Below are 23,374 nucleotides of genomic sequence, written 5' to 3'. Positions count from 1 at the left end.
AAGTTTCCCAAGTGATGAGCGTCTCCTCGAAAATTTCCTAGAGACTGAGCAGGCATAAAATTGGAGGTCATCTCTCCTTCTGATGACCTGGCCATTGCAAGCTCCTGTACCTGCAGTACCTGGTCAGCTGTCCTCCTGCTGGTCTGGGTCAGGTCTGTTTTTGTGAACGAGTCCGCCGCTTCAAGAGACGACCGGCGCCTAAAGTCATCAGTCAGACTGAGACGATGGGGATATATATGAGCTCAGCTCACTCTAGAGGCGATCAGGCGAAGAAGAAATTAGTGGCAGCATTGGAATTGAATATATGGCCCTCAGACCAGACTTCTCGCAGTCGCAGCTGCCCTCCATCGTTGCCTTTATATAGCGCACTTGCATTGGCGTGCCAGCAGTTCATCAGTGAGCCGGCAGAGTACAAGTAGACAGACGGCACCATACACGCGCTAGCTAGCTACAAGCTTAATCAAGCAAAAATTCTAGCTATCTTGCTGCTTGTAATAGCAGGAAATTAACAAGAGATAGTAGATGGGTGAGGAGGCAGCTGCGCCTTTGCTGGGCGACGTCCACCTCAACATCAACCTCCATGGAGACGGAGATGCCGATGATATTGATGGCACCAACAGGAAAGAGGAGGAGGAGGAGCTGCCGGCGACGGCAAACAGACGGTGGACGCTGGGCTGGGACTGGGAGGAGGCGGCGGGGCAGCTGGCCTTCGCCGCGCCCATGGTGGCCACCAGCATGGCCTACTACGCTATCCCGCTCGTCTCCGTCATGTACGCCGGCCGCCTCGGCGACCTCCAGCTCGCCGCCGCCACGCTCGGCAACTCATGGGGCACCGTCACCGGCATCGCGCTCATGGTAATTACCTCCATCAGATCATCCATATACCGTGCCGTACCTCTCATGATCCGGATGCCATGGCCGTGCCGTGCCGTGCGGCAGCACTGGGCAGTGGGCACTGACGCCCTGTCAATCCAAAGGCCAAGCATCCACTGCTTGGTCTCAACTCTGAACCTGCTTAACGAACTCAGATTAATTATTGAAAGTTTCCACTGCCCATCGATCTTCTTATGCATCTCATCTAGTTAGAGACCTTGGCCGGTCAAGCTAGCGACGCTCTACCTGCAGTTTCCTCTTCGCTTTCATTCCATACCATACCCAGCAAATTCTTCCAATGTATACTACATTATCGTTTATCAGTGCTTTGCGTTGGCATTTTTTTTCTGTGGGTTTTCAACTTCCCACTGCCGATACGATACATGTTTCAGAATTTAAGATACATGAGTTGATGGATGCTGGTTACTAATTAATAAGAAGTTACAAAAGAATTTTTTTTTCCTGGATGACAGCGATGTAATCATGTAGAAATGTAGCATGAGTGTTTTTTTTGTGAGAGCACCATGAGTACAATTGATAACATTATTTACATAACACTGAAATCCTCAAATATATAGTTTACCATCAAGTTCCAAGGTTAATTCTTTACCCATGATAGCGAAAATGTGCAGGTTACAAGCAGTTTCATCTAAACAAAATTATCTGTGAACAATGTTTCAAATATAATATTAGTCTTGTGTCTAAAACTTCGACAATAATTCAAAGTGGACTTATGAATATGATATCAGACATTCAGACATAATATAAAAATTTTGACCAACAAAAATCAAAGTAGAATCTTACACCAGACAAAAATATCAATTCCCCTTCCATGTTGGGCCCCAAACAAATTAGAAGTGTCTCTTTAGTCCTTAGGCCTTTCATTTGACAAAAGCAACCAACTTGCTACTGTTGAATGGTTGGGTGGACAAATTTTCTTTGAAGGATATGATGGCTGTGTTTGTGTAAAAAAAAACAAAACTCTTTTTCCATCATCGGAAAGTGCATAGTCAGCTAGCTAGGCAATAATTTGTTTAAGATTAATTGGCAAAATAGTTGCTGGGAGCTGGGTTGGGTATTTAAGATTGTCATGCATATCTTGCTCATATGTCATGTCCTATAGATACTCATGTGGAGTGTGGACATATACCCTGAATCCCTTTCAATAAAAAATGATGACATTAAAAATAAAGCACGACCCAGACTTCAGTGTGAAATAATGGGGAACATGGTCATGGTCACAGCTGAAGACCTGATCAAGAAACTTATTCGGACTTAACTTAAGGGCACAATATATATTATCTGTCTAAGAAAAAAGAAAGATATCTCTATGGTTATTCAACTCTGAATTTTGGATCCTGATTAACAAATTTGACTCTAGATCTTAATACAACATTGTTATCATTATTGCAAATTTCAGAAGAAATTCTGATGTGGCTGTTGTACTAAAATTCATCAGACTAGACTGAGCGGGTCCCTGGAGACGCTGTGCGGGCAGGGGTACGGCGCCAAGTCGTACCGCATGATGGGCGTGTACCTGCAGGCGTTCATGATCACGTCGGTGCTCTTCTCCATGCTCGTCTCCCTCCTCTGGCTCTACTCGGAGCCGCTGCTGGTGCTCCTCCGGCAGGACCCGGAGGTCTCCCGGCTGGCCGCCGTGTTCCTCCGTTACTCCATCCCGGCGCAGTTCGCCTAAGGCCTCATCCAGTGCACGCTCCGCTTCCTGCAGACGCAGTCCGTGGTGATGCCGCTCGTGGCCTTCTCGCTGCTGCCGCTGGCCGTCCATGTCGGGATCACCCACGCCCTAGTCAGCTGCCTCGGGCTCGGCTTCACCGGCGCCGCCATGTCCACCTCCGTCTCGCTCTGGCTCTCCTTCCTAATGCTCGCCGCGTACGTCATGCTCTCGGACATGTTCAGGGACACCTGGGGCGGGTTCACCGCCGAGGCGCGTTCCGGCATGTCCTGCCCGGCATGAAGCTCGCCATCCCCTCCGCAGTAATGGTCTGGTTAGTTGCTACTACTCCTACTTATTAGTTATCACCCATCTAACATATAATCAAATAGGGATGCATACAAAAATTAATTCATGGTTACTGATCGATCGAAAAACAAATTGAAATTATTGGCATGCATGCAGCTTGGAGCACTGGTCCTTCGAGATACTGGTGCTGCTGGCCGGGCTGTTGCCGCAATCTCAGCTCAGCACCTCCATCATTGCAATGTGGTAAGAAGCTAGGACTAAGTGTGTGCGCGTGTATGATTTCAAATCAAATCAAATCCTCCATAAAATTCTAACATCGATTTTCATTTCCAGCGAGAACACTGAAGCCATCTCATACATGATCACCTACGGGTTCGCCGCCGTCATCAGCACGAGGGTGTCCAACCACGAGGGCGTGGCCAAGGCCAAGAAGGCGCTCGCCGTGTCCCTGGCGCTGTCCCTGCTGCTGGGGGCGGCGTTCCTCCTGCTCCTGGGCCTTGGCCACGAGCTCTGGGTGAGGCTCTTCAGCACCAGCGAGGCGGTGGTGAGCGCCTTCGCGTCCATGGTGCCGCTGCTCATCGCCTCGGTGGTGCTCGACTCCACGCAGGGGGTGCTGTCAGGCGTTGCTAGAGGGTGCGGGTGGCAGCACCTGGCGGCATGGACCAACCTGGTGGCCTTCTACGGCATAGGCCTGCCCCTGGCCGTCCTCTTTGGATTCACGCTTGGCTTCCGGACCAAGGTAGGAGTATATACATGCAGCTAGCAGACCCTTCTGCTGAATGCACATTTCTGAATTTCTGAATCAAAGGGAGACTTTGAATTGAATTGCGGTTTTACTCACCAGTCATCTCATTTTGATTGCTGTTGGCTGTTCCAGGGGCTGTGGATGAGCCAGATCTGCGGCCTCCTCTTCCAGAACTGCGTCCTTCTGTTCATCACCCTGCGAACCGACTGGGACAAGTTGGACCTGACAATGATCAACAAGGAGAACGATTTTGTCTGCTGAGGATCGAATTGGGGGGAAGGCATGCTGTGTAAAGGTCATGTCATGTATTTTGGCTTGAGTTCTTGTTGACTTGAACCTTGAGCGACAACTTGCGACAGATACCGGCCGGATTGGTCTGATTTTGCTCATGACCGATCATACTGTAACACGACAGTTAGATAGTACTAGTAGTCAAATATATAGTAGAAGAAGCAACTTACCCTAATGATGGTTCTTCATCAAGAGTTCCAGGAAACCTTATTACAGACAGCCCCAGGAAACCTTTACATCAAAGCAAGCTACTAACTATAGAGCTATTGTGAGACTAGTAATCTTTCCACCAAAGCAAGCTCACAGGTCGACGGCACACAGCATAAAAGAGTATATTTAAACATCATCCCTATTTCATTGCATGATACAATGGGCAACTATCAAGTCCTTAACATAGCATATGGCGCCCTACCATCTTTCGTCTCAAGGAAAATTCAGTTCCTAGTTATACAGGCAACCTATCACTAAGGGAAACAGCATGACTAATCCTATTAAGTTTGGATATCCTAGGTAAACGTCTGGCTCCCAGATATTTCTTCATTCAGCAAACAGCTCCAGCAACCCAGTATACTCTTGTCGTTGCTGCAGCCCGAGCGCTACTTCCTTTGAGGCTTTGACCACTTCTGTGCAACAAGAGTTCAGTGGTCTCTCAACACTTTTTTTTTTGTGAGAATAAAGCCACCAAGCTCTAGGGCTCCAAGTCAGTACCAATGCAGAATCACTCAAGTACCGTGCATATAGAACAGCCCATTACGAGATCCCAACCAAGCTCCCCAGCTATGGTTTACATCAAACGGCGAAGAACCGCACAAGTCACGGCTTCTTTCAGGCCAGCAAAGTGCTGTAAATGGAGTGTCACACACACTCTGAGCAAATATTAGTTCGCCTGTTTTGATGCTCCAAATGCGAACAGTGCAGTCCTCGCCACCTGGCAATGGTAAAGACGATTTGTGAATGAGAATTTGACACCCTTACAACATGCATTGACAAATGGAACCATTTGCTATGTTGAGATATGAACCAGCAAGTACACGCCACAAATCACGATTCAGCCTAGCCAACCAATAACTAACCATTAACTTGGAATTAATTTACCTCCCCATGGTGATATTATCACCCAGCATTTGACCACAAGAATCAGAGGATTCCTGATGCAACAATGCAGGAAGACAGAACCTTACACTACAGCAGTGGATAGATTTAGGCCATCAAGTGGGGATGCAAACAAACTAGTGTATTTATATCAATCTGATAACTAATTCGAGTGACATCTAGAGTGTATATAACAAATTATTGCACATGTTTCAACTTTCAAGGAGTAATAAAAAAGATCATCCTTCCTAGCACCATATAGCAAAAATAGATAACAAAAACACTCGGTGCCAAATACACATAGTAATGTTTAGAGCTAAAAATGAACAAACCTGACATAAGTAAGGTCTCAGATGGGTCGACAACAAGCGGTAAATGTGTGTGTGAGTTCACATGCCCCTCATATGATTGTATTCCTCCCTTCTGAATGAGACGGAGATCAAAGAGTTTGATCTGTACCCCCAAAAAAAAAACTTAAGCCATTGCATCTAAACTTCAAATTCTTTTAATCACTGAGAGGTACATGTATGTTTTGCATACAAAAATTTCAGAGAAGACATGTGACTGACATTCTTAAGATGAACAAAACATCTGTAAGGTTCTTTAAGAAAGATGTGTGCAGTGTGAAGTTTCAAGTTCTGGCACATTACAACAGCTAAGTGAGAAAGGCCAAGTACAACTCTAGTTAACATATAGGTACTACAATGAAGTGGACTATATGCAAACAATTACAGTTTTGAAAATCAATCCTAGGAGAAGCTGAGCACATTAGCATGTACAATTGTACTTGTACACTTGCCCTAACACTAAAAAATGGTCTAAGTATAACTTACGCATCCATCCATGGAGCTTCCTAAGAAGTAGTTCTCATCTGATGACAGTGTGACCAAGCTGTGGAACAATGCCAATTTTCAGTATTAAGGAACATAGACATTGTCCAAAAAATAATAGCACAATGGAAAGGACATTAGTACTACCTGCAAACCGCTGACGACATATAAATATATCCTGAACAAGCCTTATCAGCCTGCATGACATTTTCCATCAGAAAACAATAGCACATATTCTTGATGATCCATTGCGTTTTCCATCAGAAAACAATAGCAATGTATTATTGATGAGCTAAACTAGCAAATTATGCAGCAACAATAAAGCCTGTAAGTTCCAAGCAAGTTGGGGTAGGCTAAAACTAGCAAATATGCATTCAAAATAAATATTTTTCACAGCATACCATTTTTATTCTAGTTCTGTTACAACTGGGAGGAGCCTAACCTGACCAGTCTAAGAGGTGCCGGATCACAGTGTCAATAATAAACACAGGTTGCAGTTTTGATGCTTGAAATTTGCTTTCTTCCAGTCCTTATTATCTTTTAGGAGAACACAGTGCTCTAAAGAAATTTTGCTCTGTGTATATGTCCCTAGTTGTTGGGCACTGTAACATAAGCACATAAAACAGACAAGTACAACATAAAGATGTCACGACCTAACTAATAATGTTAAAAAAGAATTTGCTTCTCCTGTCTTGTGCCCTAGATAGCCACTAAAACAAACAAATCAACTAATTCAACGATGTGAGTATGCATGGTATTAATGGATGCTGTGTACTAGTATTGCACACCTGGTTTCTCAACCTCCCATGGTGCTTTGAGCGCAGCATGGGAACTGTCCTCCTAGCAGTACTAGCTGAAGGTACTCCAGTAGGATGATCATGATGCTTTTGCCGTACATCAACAGGGGCTATACTCCCATTCCGTAGACCACATAGCACTACCTTTCCCTAAAAAGAGCAAGTAAATTCAGTGGGCACAGCAGAAACATGAAGAGCATGTCATAGAAAATTCTGAATTAACCATAACACGCATACAGGGCCGACAAGCAAGTATAAAACCCATTGAACTTATACCTGCCGACAAGCACACATAAAGGCATATTGCTCAGTTTTGCACACAATAGAAATCAGTAACATATTACCTTTCTTTCAGAACTTTGGGAAGTATGTAGTCACACATTGGACACAATAAATTTAAGCTAACTGGAAAGTGGAGATATAATGTTGAGGAAAGGAGAAAGGTAATCACAGACCAGGGAATTGGCAAAAGTTTCCAATAACTCATGAAAATACATCATAAAATGATGACTGAATTTGTTATACTAAGTGAAGGAAGTTTATGTGTACATTATTACCGAGTGCACAAATTTCTGGGAGAGAATGTCACTTTTAGAGCGACACAGCCATGATAATCCATTTGTTTCCAAATCGAGCAGACCAGCACCATGGTCCATACCTAAAAATAGGATGAACACGTGAAAAGCGAATCCCAAGCTCAAAGATAGTCCATTTTGCTAATAACATAAGCAGACTCTTGCAGCAAACATTGTAAGAATGAGTAGAACTTGTAATGAGAACTGAAGTAATTCCTCCACAGATGCAACAGCTAGATTGCACAGATGCCATTACAAGAACCAAACTTAACAGATTTATGGTGGGAAAAAAAGTACCAAAACAAGACGGCCTTGCTACATACTCCCTCCGTCCCAAAATACTAGTCATCCTGGAAATTCTAAGACAAATTAACAACAACAACAACAACAACAACATAGCCTTTTTTCCCAAGCAAGTTGGGGTAGGCTAGAGATGAAACCCGAAAGAAATAAGTTCAAGGTTCAGGCACATTAATAGCTAGTCTCCAAGCGCTCCTATCCAAAGCTATCTCTTTAGAGATGTTCCAATCCTTAAGGTCTCTCTTAACCGACTCAACCCACGTCAGTTTAGGTCTACCTCTACCCCTCTTTACATTATCGACTAGCTCAAGGACCCCATTACGCACCGGCGCCTCAGGAGGCCTTCGTTGGACATGTCCAAACCATCTCAGCCGATGCTGAGTAAGTTTCTCCTCAATTGGTGCCACCCCGACCCTATCCCGAATAACTTCGTTCCGGACTCTATCCCTCCTTGTGTGCCCGCAAAACCACCGCAACATCCGCATCTCTGCTACACTCAGTTGCTGCACATGTCGCCTTTTTGTAGGCCAACATTCAGCACCGTATAACATCGCCGGACGAATTGCTATCCTATAGAATTTGCCTTTTAGCTTTTGTGGCACCCTCTTGTCACAAAGGATGCCAGAAGCTTGCCGCCATTTCAACCAGCCAGCTGAAATTCTATGCCTAACATCTTCATCAATGTCGCCATCCTTTTGTAGCACCGATCCTAAATACCGAAACGTATCCTTCTGGACCACCACTTGCCCATCTAGACTAACGTCTCCCCCCTCATGCCTAGTCGCGCTGAAATCGCACATCATGTACTCGGTCTTGGTCCTACTAAGTCTGAACCCTTTCGACTCTAACGTGCGTCTCCACAGCTCTAACTTCCTATTAACCCCTGCCCTACTCTCGTCAACTAGCACCACATCATCAGCAAAGAGCATACACCAAGGGATCTCACCTTGTATATCCCTTGTGACCTCATCCATCACTAAAGCAAATAAATAAGGGCTCAATGCTGACCCCTGATGTAGGCCTATGTTAATAGGAAAGTCAGTGGTGTTGCCATCACATGTCCGGACAAACGTCGTCGCATCCTTGTACATATCCTTAATGAGGGTAATGTACTTAGTTGGGACTTTGTGCTTCTCCAAAGCCCACCACATGACATTTCTCGGTACTTTGTCATATGCCTTCTCAAGGTCAATGAAGACCATGTGCAAGTCCTTCTTCTGCTCCCTATATCTCTCCATCAATTGTCGTATTAAGAAAATCGCCTCCATGGTTGACCTTCCAGGCATGAACCCAAATTGGTTTTGGGTCACCCTTGTCCCTCTTCTTAGGCGATGCTCGATAACCCTCTCCCAAAGCTTCATCGTATGGCTCATCAGCTTAATCCCACGGTAGTTAGTACAACTTTGAACATCGCCCTTGTTTTTGAAGATAGGTACTAATATACTTCTCCTCCATTCTTCCGGCATCTTGTTTGACCGAAAAATAAGATTAAAAAGCTTAGTTAACCAAACTATTGCTCTATCTCCTAGGCATCTCCACACCTCAATGGGAATACCATCAGGACCCATCGCTTTACCTCTCTTTATCCTCTTCAAAGCCTCCCCGATCTCTACCTCCTGAATTCTCCTCACAAAACGTCTGTTGGTATCGTCAAAAGAGTCATCTAACTCAAGGGTAGGGCTCTCACTCTCTCCATTAAACAACTTGTCGAAGTACTCTCTCCATCTATCCATGATCTCCTCATCCTTCACTAGCAGTCGATCTGTCCCATCCTTAATGCATTTGATTTGGTTGATGTCCCTTGTCTTCTGCTCGCGGATACTAGCCATCCTATAAATGTCCTTCTCCCCTTCTTTCGTGCCCATCCTACAAATTAACAAGAAGGTAAAATGACCATGTTTGCCCCTATATTATATCCATATTTGGCACTAATTGATTCTTGCATGCACAAGCACTTTCTAAATAGAGTAGGGTGACTTGTTTATTGGGACAAATTTTGAATCCCAGGATGACTAGTATTTTGGGACGGAGGGAGTAGATTCAATGCACAACCGACTAGTTTACATCCTTTACGAGTTCCACAAATGATGATTTGGTAGCAATATTGCCAGATTCTCAGTGCAGACAACTTAATAGTGTTATGTAACACAAAGTTGCAACACAAACAAGTTGGACAAAAAAAGTATGTTTATCCACTACGGAAATTACTACAATTAAGCCCTGACTCAATCAACTTACCGAAAGCTGCATGTGTGCCATCAGAACTACAATCAGCTGTCCACACTGTATGATCAAGTGATGCAACTTTACACGCAGTCCATGATCGCATTGCCGAGTCAATAGTACCAGAAAGATCCATAATATATACAGAGCCGCCAGATTCTCCCGACCCAAGAGTAGCCACCATGTTTCATAGTGTCAAGGGACCCAAGCTCCAGGAGAAAACAAAAAGGAAATTATGTGCAATTACGGCAGCTATGACAATATATAAAATAGAAGCAGCAGCAAATTTAGGATACAATGCTTGCTGAACATTGGTGTTGGGTGCATCAGAGGCATGACGTCCAACCTTTTTTATACAAGTTATACCGGATGAGAAGTTTGAGAAGGGTGCTTCAGATGACCAGACGCTAGGGAGTGCGGCTGACTTGTGCTTCCCCACGGGAGTCCATGCAGGTTGGGGCAAAAACTCTATCTCATTCCCAAAGTTATTGAGAGCACTCCCTAATCCGTATAACCTGTTGGAAGGTTATATACAAAAATATATACCATGACATTAGACACTAGTTTGGCCACAAACTCATACCCTTGCAGATAACTAGAGAATATCGATGTGTGAAACAGAACGAAGACCTGTGAGACTAAAAATATAGATAAACATCGTGCGTTGTCTCAGATTGACCAATGGTCTAAGATGCAAGACAATATGTGTGAGCAGACAATGCGATCGCAACATGATGAACTGATAATACCATGACAGCCATGGCAAGTGATAAACTATAGTAATTTATTATGGCGATATATGGTAACAATGTCATAATTGTTCAGAAGACAGAAAAGGGGGGGACGGCAACTAATAAAGAACCTTACCGAATGGAACCATTCATGCTGCCTGTCAGTAGCATCCTGGACTCTCTCAGCCCTTGTGGTGTCTGGACCATTGTGTTCAATTGTTCCAGCGCCTTATCAGCTACCAAGGTCGTGGCTTGGTACTTCCAGATCTGCCAAGCAGCATGATGATCAGCCCAAGATTATAGTACAACGCACAAGGGTAAAAAAAAAAAAGAATCAAAGGAAGCCCTCCAGCAATCACCATGGGCTGAGACGCCTGCAGATAGTGGCACTGCTGCTTGAATGTGGACCTGGTGGCCTTGTTGGAGAAGATGACTCCGCCGCCGTACATCTCCCTGGCGCTGAGCAGCTCCGGCCGCCTCGCCCTCTTCCTGCTGCATCCCTCTGTGGCAGCGGGCGGCGGCGTTGGGGGAGCGGGAGGGGGAGGGCGACGAGTGGCGGCGCCTGGGATTGGGCCCCTGATGGGGAAGTAACGATTCTTCCCCGGGTCGTAGTAGAACCCCGGCAGCTCTGCAACCAAGCACCGTCGCTCCAGGTCATCAGAGGGGGAAAAGGGGAGGGATCTTCCTCTCCCTCCCCAAAAGGAGAATAAGGAGAACAAAAAAAAAAGGACAGACCTTTGGGCGGCATGTCGCCGGCGCGGATTTTGGAACGGAAGCTTGAGGAACGGCGGCGGCGTCGGAGCGGTTTGCGGGAAGCGGCGAGAGGAAAGAGAGACACCGCACCGTTCTAGGTCTACGTGGGCCCGTTTTGGTCTTAGCAGGCCAGGCAGGGCCCAAGCGTAGTTCTCATCTTTATCTAGCTAACTGATTGTTCTCATCTCATTAATTAAGAGAAAAATCTGAAAATAGCTAGATAGATTCTCGTTATTGCAATGCAAGACTTATTCAGTCTTATGAAAGGAACACTGATTTTGTTCACAAACTCCTGACAGAAGAGCTAACAAAAATAGAAGCAAATGTTTGCAGAGAACAAACATATCAATGATTCCAGTAAAGACAAATAACCAAACCAATCAGGTATATATATGAAAAACAAAAACCATCACATCCCGCTCACCATACAAAGTATATCAGTACAATATTAGCCATCACTTCAAGTACAAAAGGTGGTGCATTGCCAATGTTTGCAGTATTTGTCATTCAGCTGCCTGCAGCAATCCAACAACCCACTATACTGTACTATATGGAAACAATTTGCAGCAAAGCAACAACAATAGTTAATAGAAGCAATAACCAAGTAACCAACTGAGCAGCATGTTTGCAGATTTCAAGGGTCCAATACCAAAAAATAAATAGCTTTCCTACATAAACTGCTAACAGCTCAATATGTTGATTCGGCAGAGTACAACCGTTTTATTCAGTTCGACAACAAATACATCTTGTTTTAACAAATATCCAGGCTTCTGTCGACCAGCAAAACTGCAACTTGGGGTCATCTCAGTGTGGGAAAATATATCCAGAAGGCATAGTATACGGTGGTGGACTTGTGCTAGAAGAAAATAGTTACACACAGCTAAAAGCTATGTTGGAGACAGTAAAGTAATGAGAACTATTGATGATTTTCTTGACGTTTTCAGCGCTGCAGTTTCCTCCTTGCAAGGGCCGGAGTTTTCTTTGGTATGTACACTTTGTAGCTGACCTGTAAAATGGAGAAAGGAAGGATAAACAAATTAGGTTGAATGAACATATTTGTAGCATGATAATTCAAGCACCTGAAGCAGCAGTGAAGATCTGTTCCTCACCTCTACCGTCTCTCCATCATGCATTCTAGAGAAAGTCTTCTTCTGAAACTGAGCACCATCTTTATCCTCAGTCCTAGCCTGGCTCTTGCCCTCAGCAGGTGGCAAAATATAGCCGTTAGAGGCTGAAGCTTCACTTGTCTTTCTGTCATCTCCATTGGTTCTTTCGGCTTTGTTAATGTCAATCAGAGGGCGCCCAACATCGCTAGTGCTTTCGACAGGAGCAGAATTCTCACTGGGCTTAGGGGGTGTGGTATATGTACTACCATCTAGACCTTCCCTGGTTGGTATGCTCACAACTGATCTAACCCTTGGAGCTCCATTCACATGACTCACCCCTGCATTGCTTCCTAACCTTTGATTTACACTAGCACAACTCCCTGGAGTACTCCCCAACCTTTGCAATACACTAAGACTGTTCCTACCATCCTGTGGTGACCTAAACTGACAATTTGAATGAGTTGCCTCCTCTGTTCTTCCCTTCTGTTGAGTTGGACCACCGGTATCACCATCCTCAAGTATTCCAGGTGATGCAGCCCCACTACTCATCCCAGCACTGCCTTCCTGCTTCCAAGAATGACTTGTACCATTCCCATAATCCTCTGATCTAGGTGGCCTAGCAGGATTTTTCATTACAAGGTTGCTTCCCTGCTTCTGGAAATGGGTAACAGCAGAAGACCTTGCTTCAGCAATTTCTGTACCAGCACTCTGTGGGTCATCTATCAGTGCTTCCTTCCCTGTAGCTCCATTGGTACCTGTTTTGCCTGCCGCAACCCCTGCTGCCCTGAACTTTCTGAAGTTCTCAAGAGCTTTCTGCCTGAGAATCAGCTCTAGATCCTCAGCATCTGAATTTCCACCACCAGCAGGTGCCATCTCTTGTGTTTCATTAGCATTCTTTGGAGGTGGGCTATCCAATTCCAAATTCTTCTTGTAACTGTCGATATCATGTTCTTTTTTCTTGGCAATAGAAAGTTTGTTTTCATCCGTGCCATCATCCTCAGCCATGTGCTTCTCAGACTGGGAGTCATGGCGATTGTTATAATCTATTTCAATCTTATCACTTGAGGTGCCAGCAACAGTCTTTCGCTTCCTGCGCTTGCTCTTGCTCCTACTCCTGCTACGGCTACTGCCACTACTTGCTGAAGTGCTTGAGGAACTGGCCGATCTCCGTGCCTTCCTTCTCTTGCGATCCCTCTCTCTGTCCCTCCCCCTCCCTTTTTTCTTCCTAACATCTCTGGACCTGCTCCTAGGCGCTGGGCTCACTGACCTCTCAGAGGCGCTGCTGCTGCACATCGAGGAAGGGCTGCTGCTGCTGCTGCTGCTGCTACTGAGGCTACGGCTTGGGCTATGACTACGACGGTGGCGTCGACTGCTGCTGCTGCTGCTAATCTTGCTCCTTTTGCTCTTCTTATTGGTGATCCTCTTACTATGCTTCTTGGAGCGCTTGTGCGGCGGGGATTCAGAATCGGAGGAGGAGCGGTTGCGGTGTCTTCGGCGGCGGTTACTGCGTGAGGACCGGCTCTTCTTGGGCTCTACCTCATCCTAACAAAAAAAAAGAGGGGAAATTCAGTTAGCAGTAGGGTGTTTGGGCAACATACAGCCATACAAAGCTCAAGAATTGGCGTCTCAAATTGACAGTTTAAGGAACATTTTTTTCCCTTTTTGGGTGTGCCCTCTCTAATTGTCAATCTATCGAAGAACGAACGGGCATCCTAAACGAGGTAAATAAAAGTTACTGCAGGATGGATTGTCGTGTGGAGAAGAATTGGGAATCTGGTTATCTGGAGAGTACAGTAGCAATTTGGCTTTGCTATCTAGAAACGCAGGTAGGCAATCCAGGCTAGGTCTCAAGAAACGGACCGGACCGGAGTGGAAAAGGAGAGAGATGGAGACCGCGGTCGCGGTGGTTACCTCCTCGGCGGCGTTCTTGCTGGCGGATGCCTTGGTCTTCATGGGGCTCCGGCGGCAGGGCACCTGGACGGGAGCGGCACAGTCGCAGAAGAGAGAGGAGGAACGAGGGCGAAGGGAACCTGGTGGAAGGAGATGGATCGATTGGATTCCCTGAGCGACACGACGGAAGGAGACGGATTCGGCGGCGGCGGCTCGCCCCTCACCTCAGCTCCTTTTCCTCCCGGGCCGGGGGCCGGGCTTCTGCTTCTCTTCTTGGCTGGGGGGGTCGGGCCAAGTCTTGTTCTCTTTGTTGGATTTGGATAGGGGAATCCTGAAAGTTCGACCCATTTGCATCTTCTCCTCTCTTTTGGACAGACACCAGGCAAAAATACCCAGCTAAAGAAAGAGTGCATTTTTTTGGTTTGCAAAGTTCCCAACTTTGTATATTCTCTGCATATGGCTATGCATGAACAAAATTTGTTTCCTTTGCTGCGCCAACTTGTGTGGCACACAGCTAAAGTCTATGTTGTTGGGTCACATCACTCGAAATGGCTCTCTTACTGAAATACATGCTCATCGTAAAAAACACATCACTCGAAAAAGCATAACCTGAAATCGTATCCCTGAAACAAAATCACTTACGTTAAAAAACATTCTTGGCTGAAAGCGAAACAAGCAAAACACGCCTCCAAGACTGGGCACAATTATGAATCGCTTCAGGTGATGGTTCCCCAAACCATCACCTGAAGGGGTACCGGTGATTAATCTATCAATCCACTTGAAGGAACGGTATTAATGGGCCATGGGCCCACCAATGTAATCGCATGAACGTATATTGACAATAGAAAATGAGAAAAATTTGCATGCATGCACAAGATGATAATGATCATGACATCACTCACATACGTGCAAATTTGAAATTAAAAAAAAACTATAACTATTAAATTGAGCATCCAATTTAAATCTATCTTTCTTACGATAAGATCTTCAAAATAAAACCACACTTGACTAGATTTGCATGATATCTTTTTAAAATATTTTTAATACTAAATAATTAACTTTAGATTATGAGAATAAATAATATAGCAACATGAACAAATAATGAATTTTATAATAAAAATAAATCTAATGAATAAATAATAATGTACAATGAATATAATATCACGAACAAATATACATAGTAAGATGTGGACGTGTAATATCACGAATATATAGTTCTGATGTTTTGGATCACGAAGAATATCCACAAATATCTTGTAAGATGTACGAGTAAGAGAAAAAAAAGAAGAAGAGGAAACATAAATAACTATAAATGAAAAGAAATGATAAAACAATACTAAGTAAATAATAAGTAAACAAAAATATAATCGTAAAATGAAAGGAAAGAAAGAAAGAAAAAGAGAGAGCAAATACATGGGCAGGTGAGGCCATGACCCTCCCATGGAAATGGGTTTACAGAGATGGATGCAGCTAATTGTAGCAGTAAAAAGTAGAAGAGGTTACCATACTCGCCCATGCAAATGCGGTTTAAAATTCATTTTTGCGGTAGTGAAGGAAGGAAAAATAAAAAGATACAAAAGAAAATAAAAGGGGAAAAAAGGAAAAAGCCAAGTTAAATTAATGAAAAATAAAATAAAGAAGTGGAAGAAAGAAAAAAGAAAAGGGAAGAAAGTGGAAAGTAAAAAATAATAAAGTAGAAGTGAAACAAATGGTGGAAGAAGAAAGAAAGAAAAAAAATTGGAAAATAAAAAAGATTGTCGTGGTGCTGCAACCACGGCCGGGTGGCGGAAGGCACCCGCCCTAGCCCAGAGGGTGTGTACTCGGGGGTTAGCTAGTCCCAGTTAGATTTCACTCAAGAACACGATGAACACAACAAGATTTAGAATGGTTCGGGCCGCCGGAGCGTAATACCCTACGTCCACTGTGTGTTGTATTGCCTTTCCACGAGAGCGTGCAGCGAGCGCCTCCCTTTTATATCTCAAAGGAGGCGCTTACATGGCTGTTGGGTCCCCGACAAATGGGCCCAACGGTGTAGTATAAACTAACGTACTGTTCATACATCATGGCGTCGCAGGCAACGGGGATCTCTCTTTTGTAGTCCCTTGCCTGCTCCTGGTGTCCCTTGTTCATCATGTCCAGGCGCCGTCTTGTCGGGACAATGCCAGACGTAGCTAGTGGCATCACCTGCCACGTAGCTGAACGGCTGTGTAGGGAGCGGCGTAGGCGGCATGATGGAAAAGTGCCGTGCCGTCGTATCCATTTAATGCCGCAGACGGGCTCTGCGCTGGCGCGGCACAGGCGGACGCACTATGCACCTTGGTAATACGCGGTGCACAGTGAGGCCTGACAAAGGCTGTCCCGCGTGCCGAGCACGACAGAGCACGCCTCAACCATACGCATTAAATGCGGTGGGTGGGCGAGTCTCCTTGCGGAGGACTCGCGCACGAGCCCGCGCCCGTGCCACCGGGGCACGTGGCGGCTCTGGACCCCCACACGGAAAAAGGGGGGGTCCGGATGGCGCAGGAGGTCCCGGACCCCTATGGGGGGGTCCGAGACCTCGGCTGCCAGCTCGGAACTTCCCTTCCTTAGAGACACGTGGCGTCTCCGGACCCAACCCCAGGCGGGGAGCGGGTCCGGGGCCGTTGGCCTGGTGAGGAAAGAGCCTGACCGGTGGGGTCTGGCTACTCAGTCCTTACGCGTAGTTACGGATAACTACGCGGGTCCTGCCTTGCTACGGTAAGAGTGGGTATCCCTGCTACAGGGTACCGACAAAGATAAAAGAAGGGAATAGAAAAGAAAAAAAACGAAGAGAGAATGAACCACCGTAAGACCTCGAGTTGGCTGCACGCAAGCATGCAAGAAAACAATTAACGAGAGCTCCATGTGCGTGGAGAAGCGAAAGAATTTTGGACCGAATCAGATTGTTGGGCTTAATTAGAGCCAAGCCACTCAAATAAATTCTCTGAGGCGATGGATTCTGAATTTGTACCACCGGTGATATATAGTCTCCCATCCAAAACCTCGCCCAACAAATAATATGATGTTTCTTAGTTCATTAGTCGGAATCAACTGCATTATATGGCTGTGTTTAATTCGCGAAAAGTTTTGATTTTGGTACTATAGCACATTTCGTTGTTATTTTACAATTGATGTCCAATCATAGACTAATTAGACTTAAAAAATTTATCTTGTCGTAATTAGTTATACTATGTAATTAGTTATTTATTTCAACTGCATTTAATGATCTATGTATGTGTCCAAATATTTGATATGACGGGTACTATAGAAAACTTTTGGGAACTAAATGGGGTCTAGGTCTTGCTGGAGAACAAATGTATGGAGGAAACCGATGCAATTAAACAAACAAAGCTGTCGTACGCATGCACATATGACATATGTATGGAAACTGAGTCGATCCCCTTGCCTGCAAACATACATTAATGGTAGATTAATTATATTAAATAGATTTAGCCTACTCTAACTTGCTTGGGGAAAAAACTATGTTGTTGTAGATTTATATCATAAATTAATCTTTATTTATATAATTAATTATAATTAGCATATATTTAATACTCTTAATTGGTGTCCAGACACCCGATGTAATGGGCGCACGGTAGATGATAAAACATGACATATCAAATATTAATTGCTCATTGCTGATCAGATGGCTGCGAGAACATTGATATGGGAATTTATATTTTCACAGAACATCGGATGGCTGTAACAACACGGACATACTGAAAACAAAACATGACCCAAGTTACTTTCTGGCTCGCTATATATATAATGCTGCATTTTATGTTTCTCTCTCATGTCAATAACTCCAACTGAAATGTCAGTAAGAATGTCCGTGTTAATATATATTAATATATCCTGCAATGCAAAGAAATTAAAAAATAGTATCTATATCTATATCTATCTATCTATCTATCTATCTATACTATTAAAGTTGAAACAATCGAAATCTTTTTTCACCAAAATTAGGCACACTGTACCTCTCCCGGAGGTCCCACTTGTCAGACCAAAGGTTTGAAGAAAAAGGGTGTAGACCCACGAAATTGATAGAAGAAAAATATTTCCACCAAAATTCTACTCTCACGGAGGTCCTACTTGTCAGACCAAAGATTTGACGAAAAAGGGTGTAGACCCACGAAATTAATAGAAGAAAAATATTTCCACTAAAATTCTAATACTTTTTACACCAAGCAAGCATTCATCTATTCACCTCTTGTACTCGTATATTACTTTCCTTTGGTGCACACTATACTTTTCTTTGCACATGCACTCACCCATAAATTCACATCGTTATTTGTTTTTGGAAAGATAATAATAATTGACATCATTATTTTATGGAAGAAAAAAAAGACGTGTATTAGTTTTAGAAGAAAAAATGGCATCGTTGCTTGATGGAAGAAAAAATAAATACGTATCTCCGCTAGTTCTAATAACATATATAAACTACTATGACCCAATTGGAAAGATATGACGAACATGATACAAATAAGCAAGCTGACGTACGCATGCATATATGGATGGAAACCGAATCAATCCCTTGGCCTATAAATATAAATACAAGATCAAAGCGTGCAGCCAGCCAGAGGGGCACCCAAAACCCTAAACCCTATTTGTGCCTTGGAAGAAAAAAAAATAGTTTTAAAGGCCTGGGCGAACGGCAGATGATAAAACATGACACATCAATATCGCTGAATGCTGATCAGATGGCTGCAAGAACATTGATATGGGAATTTATATTTTCACAGAAGGCTGCAACAACACTGAGATACTGAAAACGAAAACACGACCCAAGTTATTTTCTGGTTCACTATAGAATGCCATGACACCACACCTATGTACACTAGATAGCCTGCATCAGCATTATCCAAATTTACTCAGATTGCTTTCTACTCTGTTTCTCTCTTATGTCAAAAACTCATAGCCTTAATCTGATAAAAAACGAAGAAACTACCAATCAACACAACATAATAATAATTATAATCACACTTTGTCAAGACAGCTGACGACTTCTTCAATTGATGGCCGCTGCCGAGGATCTGCACTAATGCACTTGCACGTGATCTCAAGGACCGACAGCAGTTGCTTCTCATGCGCTTTGCTCCATATCAGTCTGTCAAAAATCTGCTCTTCCTTCTTTTCAGACTTCATCTGAAGAACCCAAGAGATCAAGTCCCTGGATCCCTTGGACTTGGACACATCCACAGGGCGTTTGCCAGTAAGCAATTCAAGCAAGACTACACCAAAGCTGAAGACATCTCCTTTCGGAGTGGCAATCACGGATTGACTGTACTCTGGTGGTATGTACCCCAAGGTACCTACCAGATCGGTAGTCACATGAGTGTCATAGGGTTGTATTAGCCTTGCAAGCCCGAAATCAGCCAGGCATGCTTCGAAATTTTCATTCAGAAGAATGTTGCTGGACTTCACATCTCTGTGGATGATGTTGGGCTCACAAACCTTGTGCAAGTAAGCCAGCCCTCTGGCTGAACCTTGAGCAATTCTCAGCCTTGACTCCCATTTCAGCATGTAACCACCATCTGACCTCTCATGCAGCCAGTAGTCCAGGCTACCATTCTCCATATAAGAGTAGATCAGCAGCCTATCATTTCCATAGCGGCAGTACCCCCTGAGAGTTACAAGATTTTTGTGCTGAGCTTGTGACAGTGCTTCTACCTCAGCACGGAACTCCCTCTCCATCTGCCCGTAGTCACCAGAGAGCCTCTTCACTGCCGCCTTTGTTCCATCAGGGAGATAGGCCTTGTACACCAGACCAAACCCACCACATCCTATTATGTTGGCTTGATCAAAGTTGTTTGTTGATCTGACGAGGTCACTGACAGTTAGCTCCTTCACTGCAGAGTTCTGAAAGAATAGCACTGGCTTCAAGTAAGAATCATACAATTCGTGACAGGATCCCTCCGTATCTTCATAATCAATAGCGCTGACCTCCCTCTTTGACATGTTCACCAAAATAACAGCTAAAAATACTGCAAGGGCCAGTCCGATGCAGATTGCGACCCCAAGTATTTTGTTTTTCCTGTTCCTGGTACTTGATGCAGGTTGCATCTCCTTATCATGAGGAGTTTCGACAGACATATTTAGGTTGCAAGATCCCGACCTGCACAAACCAGGGTTACCCTCAAAACTTGAGTTGGAGAAGGTGAAGAACTGCCCTCCATTTGGGATCTGCCCCACCAAGTGATTGTGAGCCACGTTGAACTTTGACAAGAAGGTTAGCTCTGTCAGGGACGATGGAATTGATCCACTGAGATTATTGGATGAAAGGTCAAGAACCTCCAGATTCTCCATCCTGGACAGTGCATCAGGAATGCTCCCAGATATGAAATTGTTGCTCAAATCCAGCACATGTAGCTCCCTCAAGTTACCAAACTCGGGCCAGATAGTCCCGTTGAGGCCGTTGTCGTTCAGAAACAATGATGGCGGGAAGTTGGAGAGCTGGTTGTATTGCCGGCCACTTGTGCTCCTGTTGTGCTTCACATACAATGGCATGCTAGTAAACGCCATACCCGGTGACGGCCTGGAAGCGACAAGGCTCTTGAGCTGCGTCAAGCTCTTGGGTATCTCCCCAACCAAGGTATTGTTTGAGAGATCCAAGTAGCTCAGGTACTCAAACTCGCCAATCCATGACGGGATGGTGCCAACCAATTGGTTCCAGGACAGATCAAGCACCTCCAGTTTCTTGCACCGAGTCAGCCATTCCGGAACCCTTCCCCTGAGAGCACAATCACCAAGGGCCAGCACCTCCATGCTGCCAAACCCACTAACGCCATCATCCGGTAGCTCCTCGCCGATGAAATTCTTGGTGAGAATCAGTGTGGCGAGGTTCCTGCAGGCACCGAGCACGGCGAGCGCCCCTGATATGTTGTGCAGGCTGTTGTTGGAGAGCGAGAGCATGGACAGTGAGGTGAGGCGGCTGTAATCCTGGGGCAATTGGCCGGTCAGGCTGTTCTTGGCAAGGCTGAGCGACTTGAGCTCCTGGCAGCCGGCGAGGCTTACAGGGAGTGTGCCGTTGAGATTGTTTGTAGCAAGGTCAACGGAAGCAAGGAACGGCATTCCGGAGAAGTTGACGCTAGCAATTGGGCCGGACAGGGAATTGTTCCGGAGATCGAGCACACGGAGAGACGACAGCTGCGACAGCGACGGCGGCAGCGGTCCGGAGAAGCCGTTGGAGTGCGCGGCCAAATTCTCAAGCGACGGGAGGTCAGCAAACACGTCCGGGAGGTGGCCGGAGAAGCGGTTGCCGGACAAATCCAGAAAGGTGAGGTTTTTGAGGTCGGCGAGGCGAGAGGTGATCTTTCCGGTGAGCCCATTGGAGGCGAGGGAGAGGGTCCGCAGGCCTGCGAGGTCGAAGAGCGCGTCGGGGAGGGCGCCCGTGAAGGCGTTGGAGGCGAGGGAGAGGTCCCGGAGCGTGGCGGCGCAGAGCGGCGGCGCGGCGTTGACGTCGGAGGAGGACGGGAGCGCGCCGACGAGGCGGTTAGCGGAGAGGTCGAGCAGGCGCAGGGCCGGCGCGCCGGCGCAGAGGTCGGGCGCGAGGGCGCCGGAGAGCGAGTTGTTGCTGGCGTCGAGCGCCTGGAGCGCCGGGAGCGCAGCGAGGTCGGGCAGGGGGCCGTGGAGCAGGTTGGAGGACAGGTTGACGGCGCGGAGGGCGGGGGACGCGGCGTCGAGGAGCGCGGAGATGGGCCCCGCTAGCGCGTTGCGGCTGAGGTCGAGGTCCCGCAGGCGCGCGAGGCCGGCGAGCGGCGCCGGCGGGAGGGGCCCCGCGAGGCCGCGGGCGGGGAGGCGGAGGGACGCGACGCGGCCGGCAGCGTCGCAGGCCACGCCGTCCCAGGCGCAGCAGGCGGCGGCGGGTGAGGAGGACCACGCGGCGCGGAGGGCGGCGGCGGCCGTGAGGTTCCCGGCGAAGGCCCGCAGCGCGCGGAGGTCGTCCGGGTGGCAGGGGGGGCCCGCGGCCCCGGCGGCGGCCGGTGCCAGGAGGAGGAGGAGTGGGAGCAGGAGCTGGAGCGCGCATTTGGCGGCCATGGATTTGGGGCCGGCAATTGGAACTTGGAAGAGGAGATTTAGTAGCAGGGTGCGGCGGTGGAGAGGGCGGGGCAATGCGGCGTGAGCAGCAGCATTGTATGGTTGAGGAGGGGAGGGAGGTGGGAGGGAGGGAAGAAGAAGAAGAAGAAGAAGCAATGATGCGCGTGCGAGCGGAGATGGGGGATGGGGATGGGGATGGGAGACTGGAGTACTGGAGTGGGGTGTGTCCAGACTCCAGACTCCAAAGTCCACTCCAGTACAGCACTCCTCGGCCTCGTCGTGCGTTGCTGGCTGCTGCTGAGCAAGAGAGAGAGAAAAAAGGTTTGCGTCAGTTGGCAGGCAGCCAGGCAGTCTCGTCTCCTCTCTCTTGCAGTCTGTGCGGCGCAGTGGAGGAAGGAGGGAGAAGACAGAAGAGAATGAATGCGTAGGCGGTTGGCGTGCCCTGTCCGTTTCCGCCCCGTTCCGTTCGATGCATGCGTCTCTCGCCTCGCCGACGCCGTAGCCATAAATGCAGGCAGCCTGAGTGGTCCCACCCTTGTGAAATTAAACCACCCTAGTTAGTAAATGCCACTTTCTACTGCACGGGAAAAGCAGCAGGGGTGCAAAAAAAGAGAGAAGCCAAACATGAAGTTGAGACAGATTCAGACAAGGATGGGGAGTGGGCAGAAAGTGTGAGAAAAAAGGGGGTCAGGAGCCAGGAGAGCAAAGCAAAGCATGCGCGTTTGTGTGGGCGAGTTGAGAGCAGAACCACTTTTACTACGCGTGGGCAAGGGATTCACTAGTGACTACTGCAGCAGCATGTGCCATTTGGCGCTGCTCACCTGGTGCAGGAGCAAAACTCATACCCCGGCCCAAATCAGGCATCCTTTCGAAGTTCCGAAAAGAAAAAATAAATAAAAGCGAGCGACTTCCGGCCCGCGGCCCAAATCAGTCGCCTCTCACCACCTGCCGCGGCCTTTTACTCATCAGCCTCCGCGTCCCGTGAGATGCTGCCCAGCACTGCAGCTCAATGCCACGCCACGCCACGCCGCGGCACCCCCCACCCAACCCCACAACAGTGCTGCGCTCCTTCCTTCCCCACGCCCTCAACATGTTCGACGAATTGCCGGGCTCAGGCGAGATGCCCCTCCCA

The 23,374-nt window shown here is 46.6% G+C and overlaps 3 protein-coding genes and 1 pseudogene across 3 annotated transcripts; 1 reads left to right on the top strand and 3 right to left on the bottom strand.

Moving 5' to 3' along the window:
• Positions 1-490: 490 nt before the first annotated feature.
• LOC120660027 lies at positions 491-3,914 on the top strand (annotated as a pseudogene).
• Positions 3,915-4,056: 142 nt separating this feature from the next.
• On the bottom strand, positions 4,057-11,333 carry LOC120660023 (DDB1- and CUL4-associated factor 4-like). Its single transcript, XM_039938347.1, has 11 exons — positions 11,174-11,333; positions 10,798-11,066; positions 10,575-10,705; positions 10,004-10,222; positions 9,723-9,889; positions 7,167-7,267; positions 6,601-6,759; positions 5,960-6,009; positions 5,816-5,873; positions 5,315-5,435; positions 4,057-4,818 (listed from the first exon to the last, which is right to left on the bottom strand). The coding sequence occupies exons 1-11, from the start codon at positions 11,184-11,186 to the stop codon at positions 4,613-4,615; spliced, it is 1,494 nt and encodes a 497-aa protein (XP_039794281.1). The 5' UTR covers positions 11,187-11,333; the 3' UTR covers positions 4,057-4,612.
• A 418-nt stretch (positions 11,334-11,751) lies between these two features.
• On the bottom strand, positions 11,752-14,507 carry LOC120660016 (uncharacterized protein DDB_G0271670-like). The gene is made up of 3 exons (XM_039938334.1): positions 14,209-14,507; positions 12,301-13,839; positions 11,752-12,197 (listed from the first exon to the last, which is right to left on the bottom strand). The coding sequence occupies exons 1-3, from the start codon at positions 14,248-14,250 to the stop codon at positions 12,132-12,134; spliced, it is 1,647 nt and encodes a 548-aa protein (XP_039794268.1). The 5' UTR covers positions 14,251-14,507; the 3' UTR covers positions 11,752-12,131.
• Positions 14,508-18,891: 4,384 nt separating this feature from the next.
• On the bottom strand, positions 18,892-23,231 carry LOC120659987 (phytosulfokine receptor 2-like). The gene has a single exon (XM_039938300.1). The coding sequence runs from the start codon at positions 22,240-22,242 to the stop codon at positions 19,183-19,185; it is 3,060 nt and encodes a 1,019-aa protein (XP_039794234.1). The 5' UTR covers positions 22,243-23,231; the 3' UTR covers positions 18,892-19,182.
• Positions 23,232-23,374: the final 143 nt, after the last annotated feature.

This window comes from Panicum virgatum, chromosome 2K, assembly GCF_016808335.1.
Source record: "Panicum virgatum strain AP13 chromosome 2K, P.virgatum_v5, whole genome shotgun sequence".
NCBI lineage: Eukaryota > Viridiplantae > Streptophyta > Magnoliopsida > Poales > Poaceae > Panicum > Panicum virgatum.
This window is presented reverse-complemented; position numbering and strand designations above follow the sequence as displayed.

What these genes read in the sequence shown, in the direction of transcription:
- LOC120660023 (XM_039938347.1), bottom strand. An exon ending in ATGGGAGGTTGAGAAACCAG is followed by an intron (nt 6,010 to 6,600) that starts GTGTGCAATACT and finishes AATGTCATGCAG; the next exon opens with GCTGATAAGGCTTGTTCAGG. An exon ending in TGAGACCTTACTTATGTCAG is followed by an intron (nt 4,819 to 5,314) that starts GTTTGTTCATTT and finishes TACCATTGCCAG; the next exon opens with GTGGCGAGGACTGCACTGTT.
- LOC120660016 (XM_039938334.1), bottom strand. Translation starts at nt 14,250, where the DNA reads ATGAAGACCAAGGCATCCGCCAGCAAGAACGCCGCCGAGGAG. An exon ending in GCAAGAACGCCGCCGAGGAG is followed by an intron (nt 13,840 to 14,208) that starts GTAACCACCGCG and finishes TTTTTTTGTTAG; the next exon opens with GATGAGGTAGAGCCCAAGAA. An exon ending in ATGATGGAGAGACGGTAGAG is followed by an intron (nt 12,198 to 12,300) that starts GTGAGGAACAGA and finishes TCCATTTTACAG; the next exon opens with GTCAGCTACAAAGTGTACAT.
- LOC120659987 (XM_039938300.1), bottom strand. Translation starts at nt 22,242, where the DNA reads ATGGCCGCCAAATGCGCGCTCCAGCTCCTGCTCCCACTCCTCCTCCTC.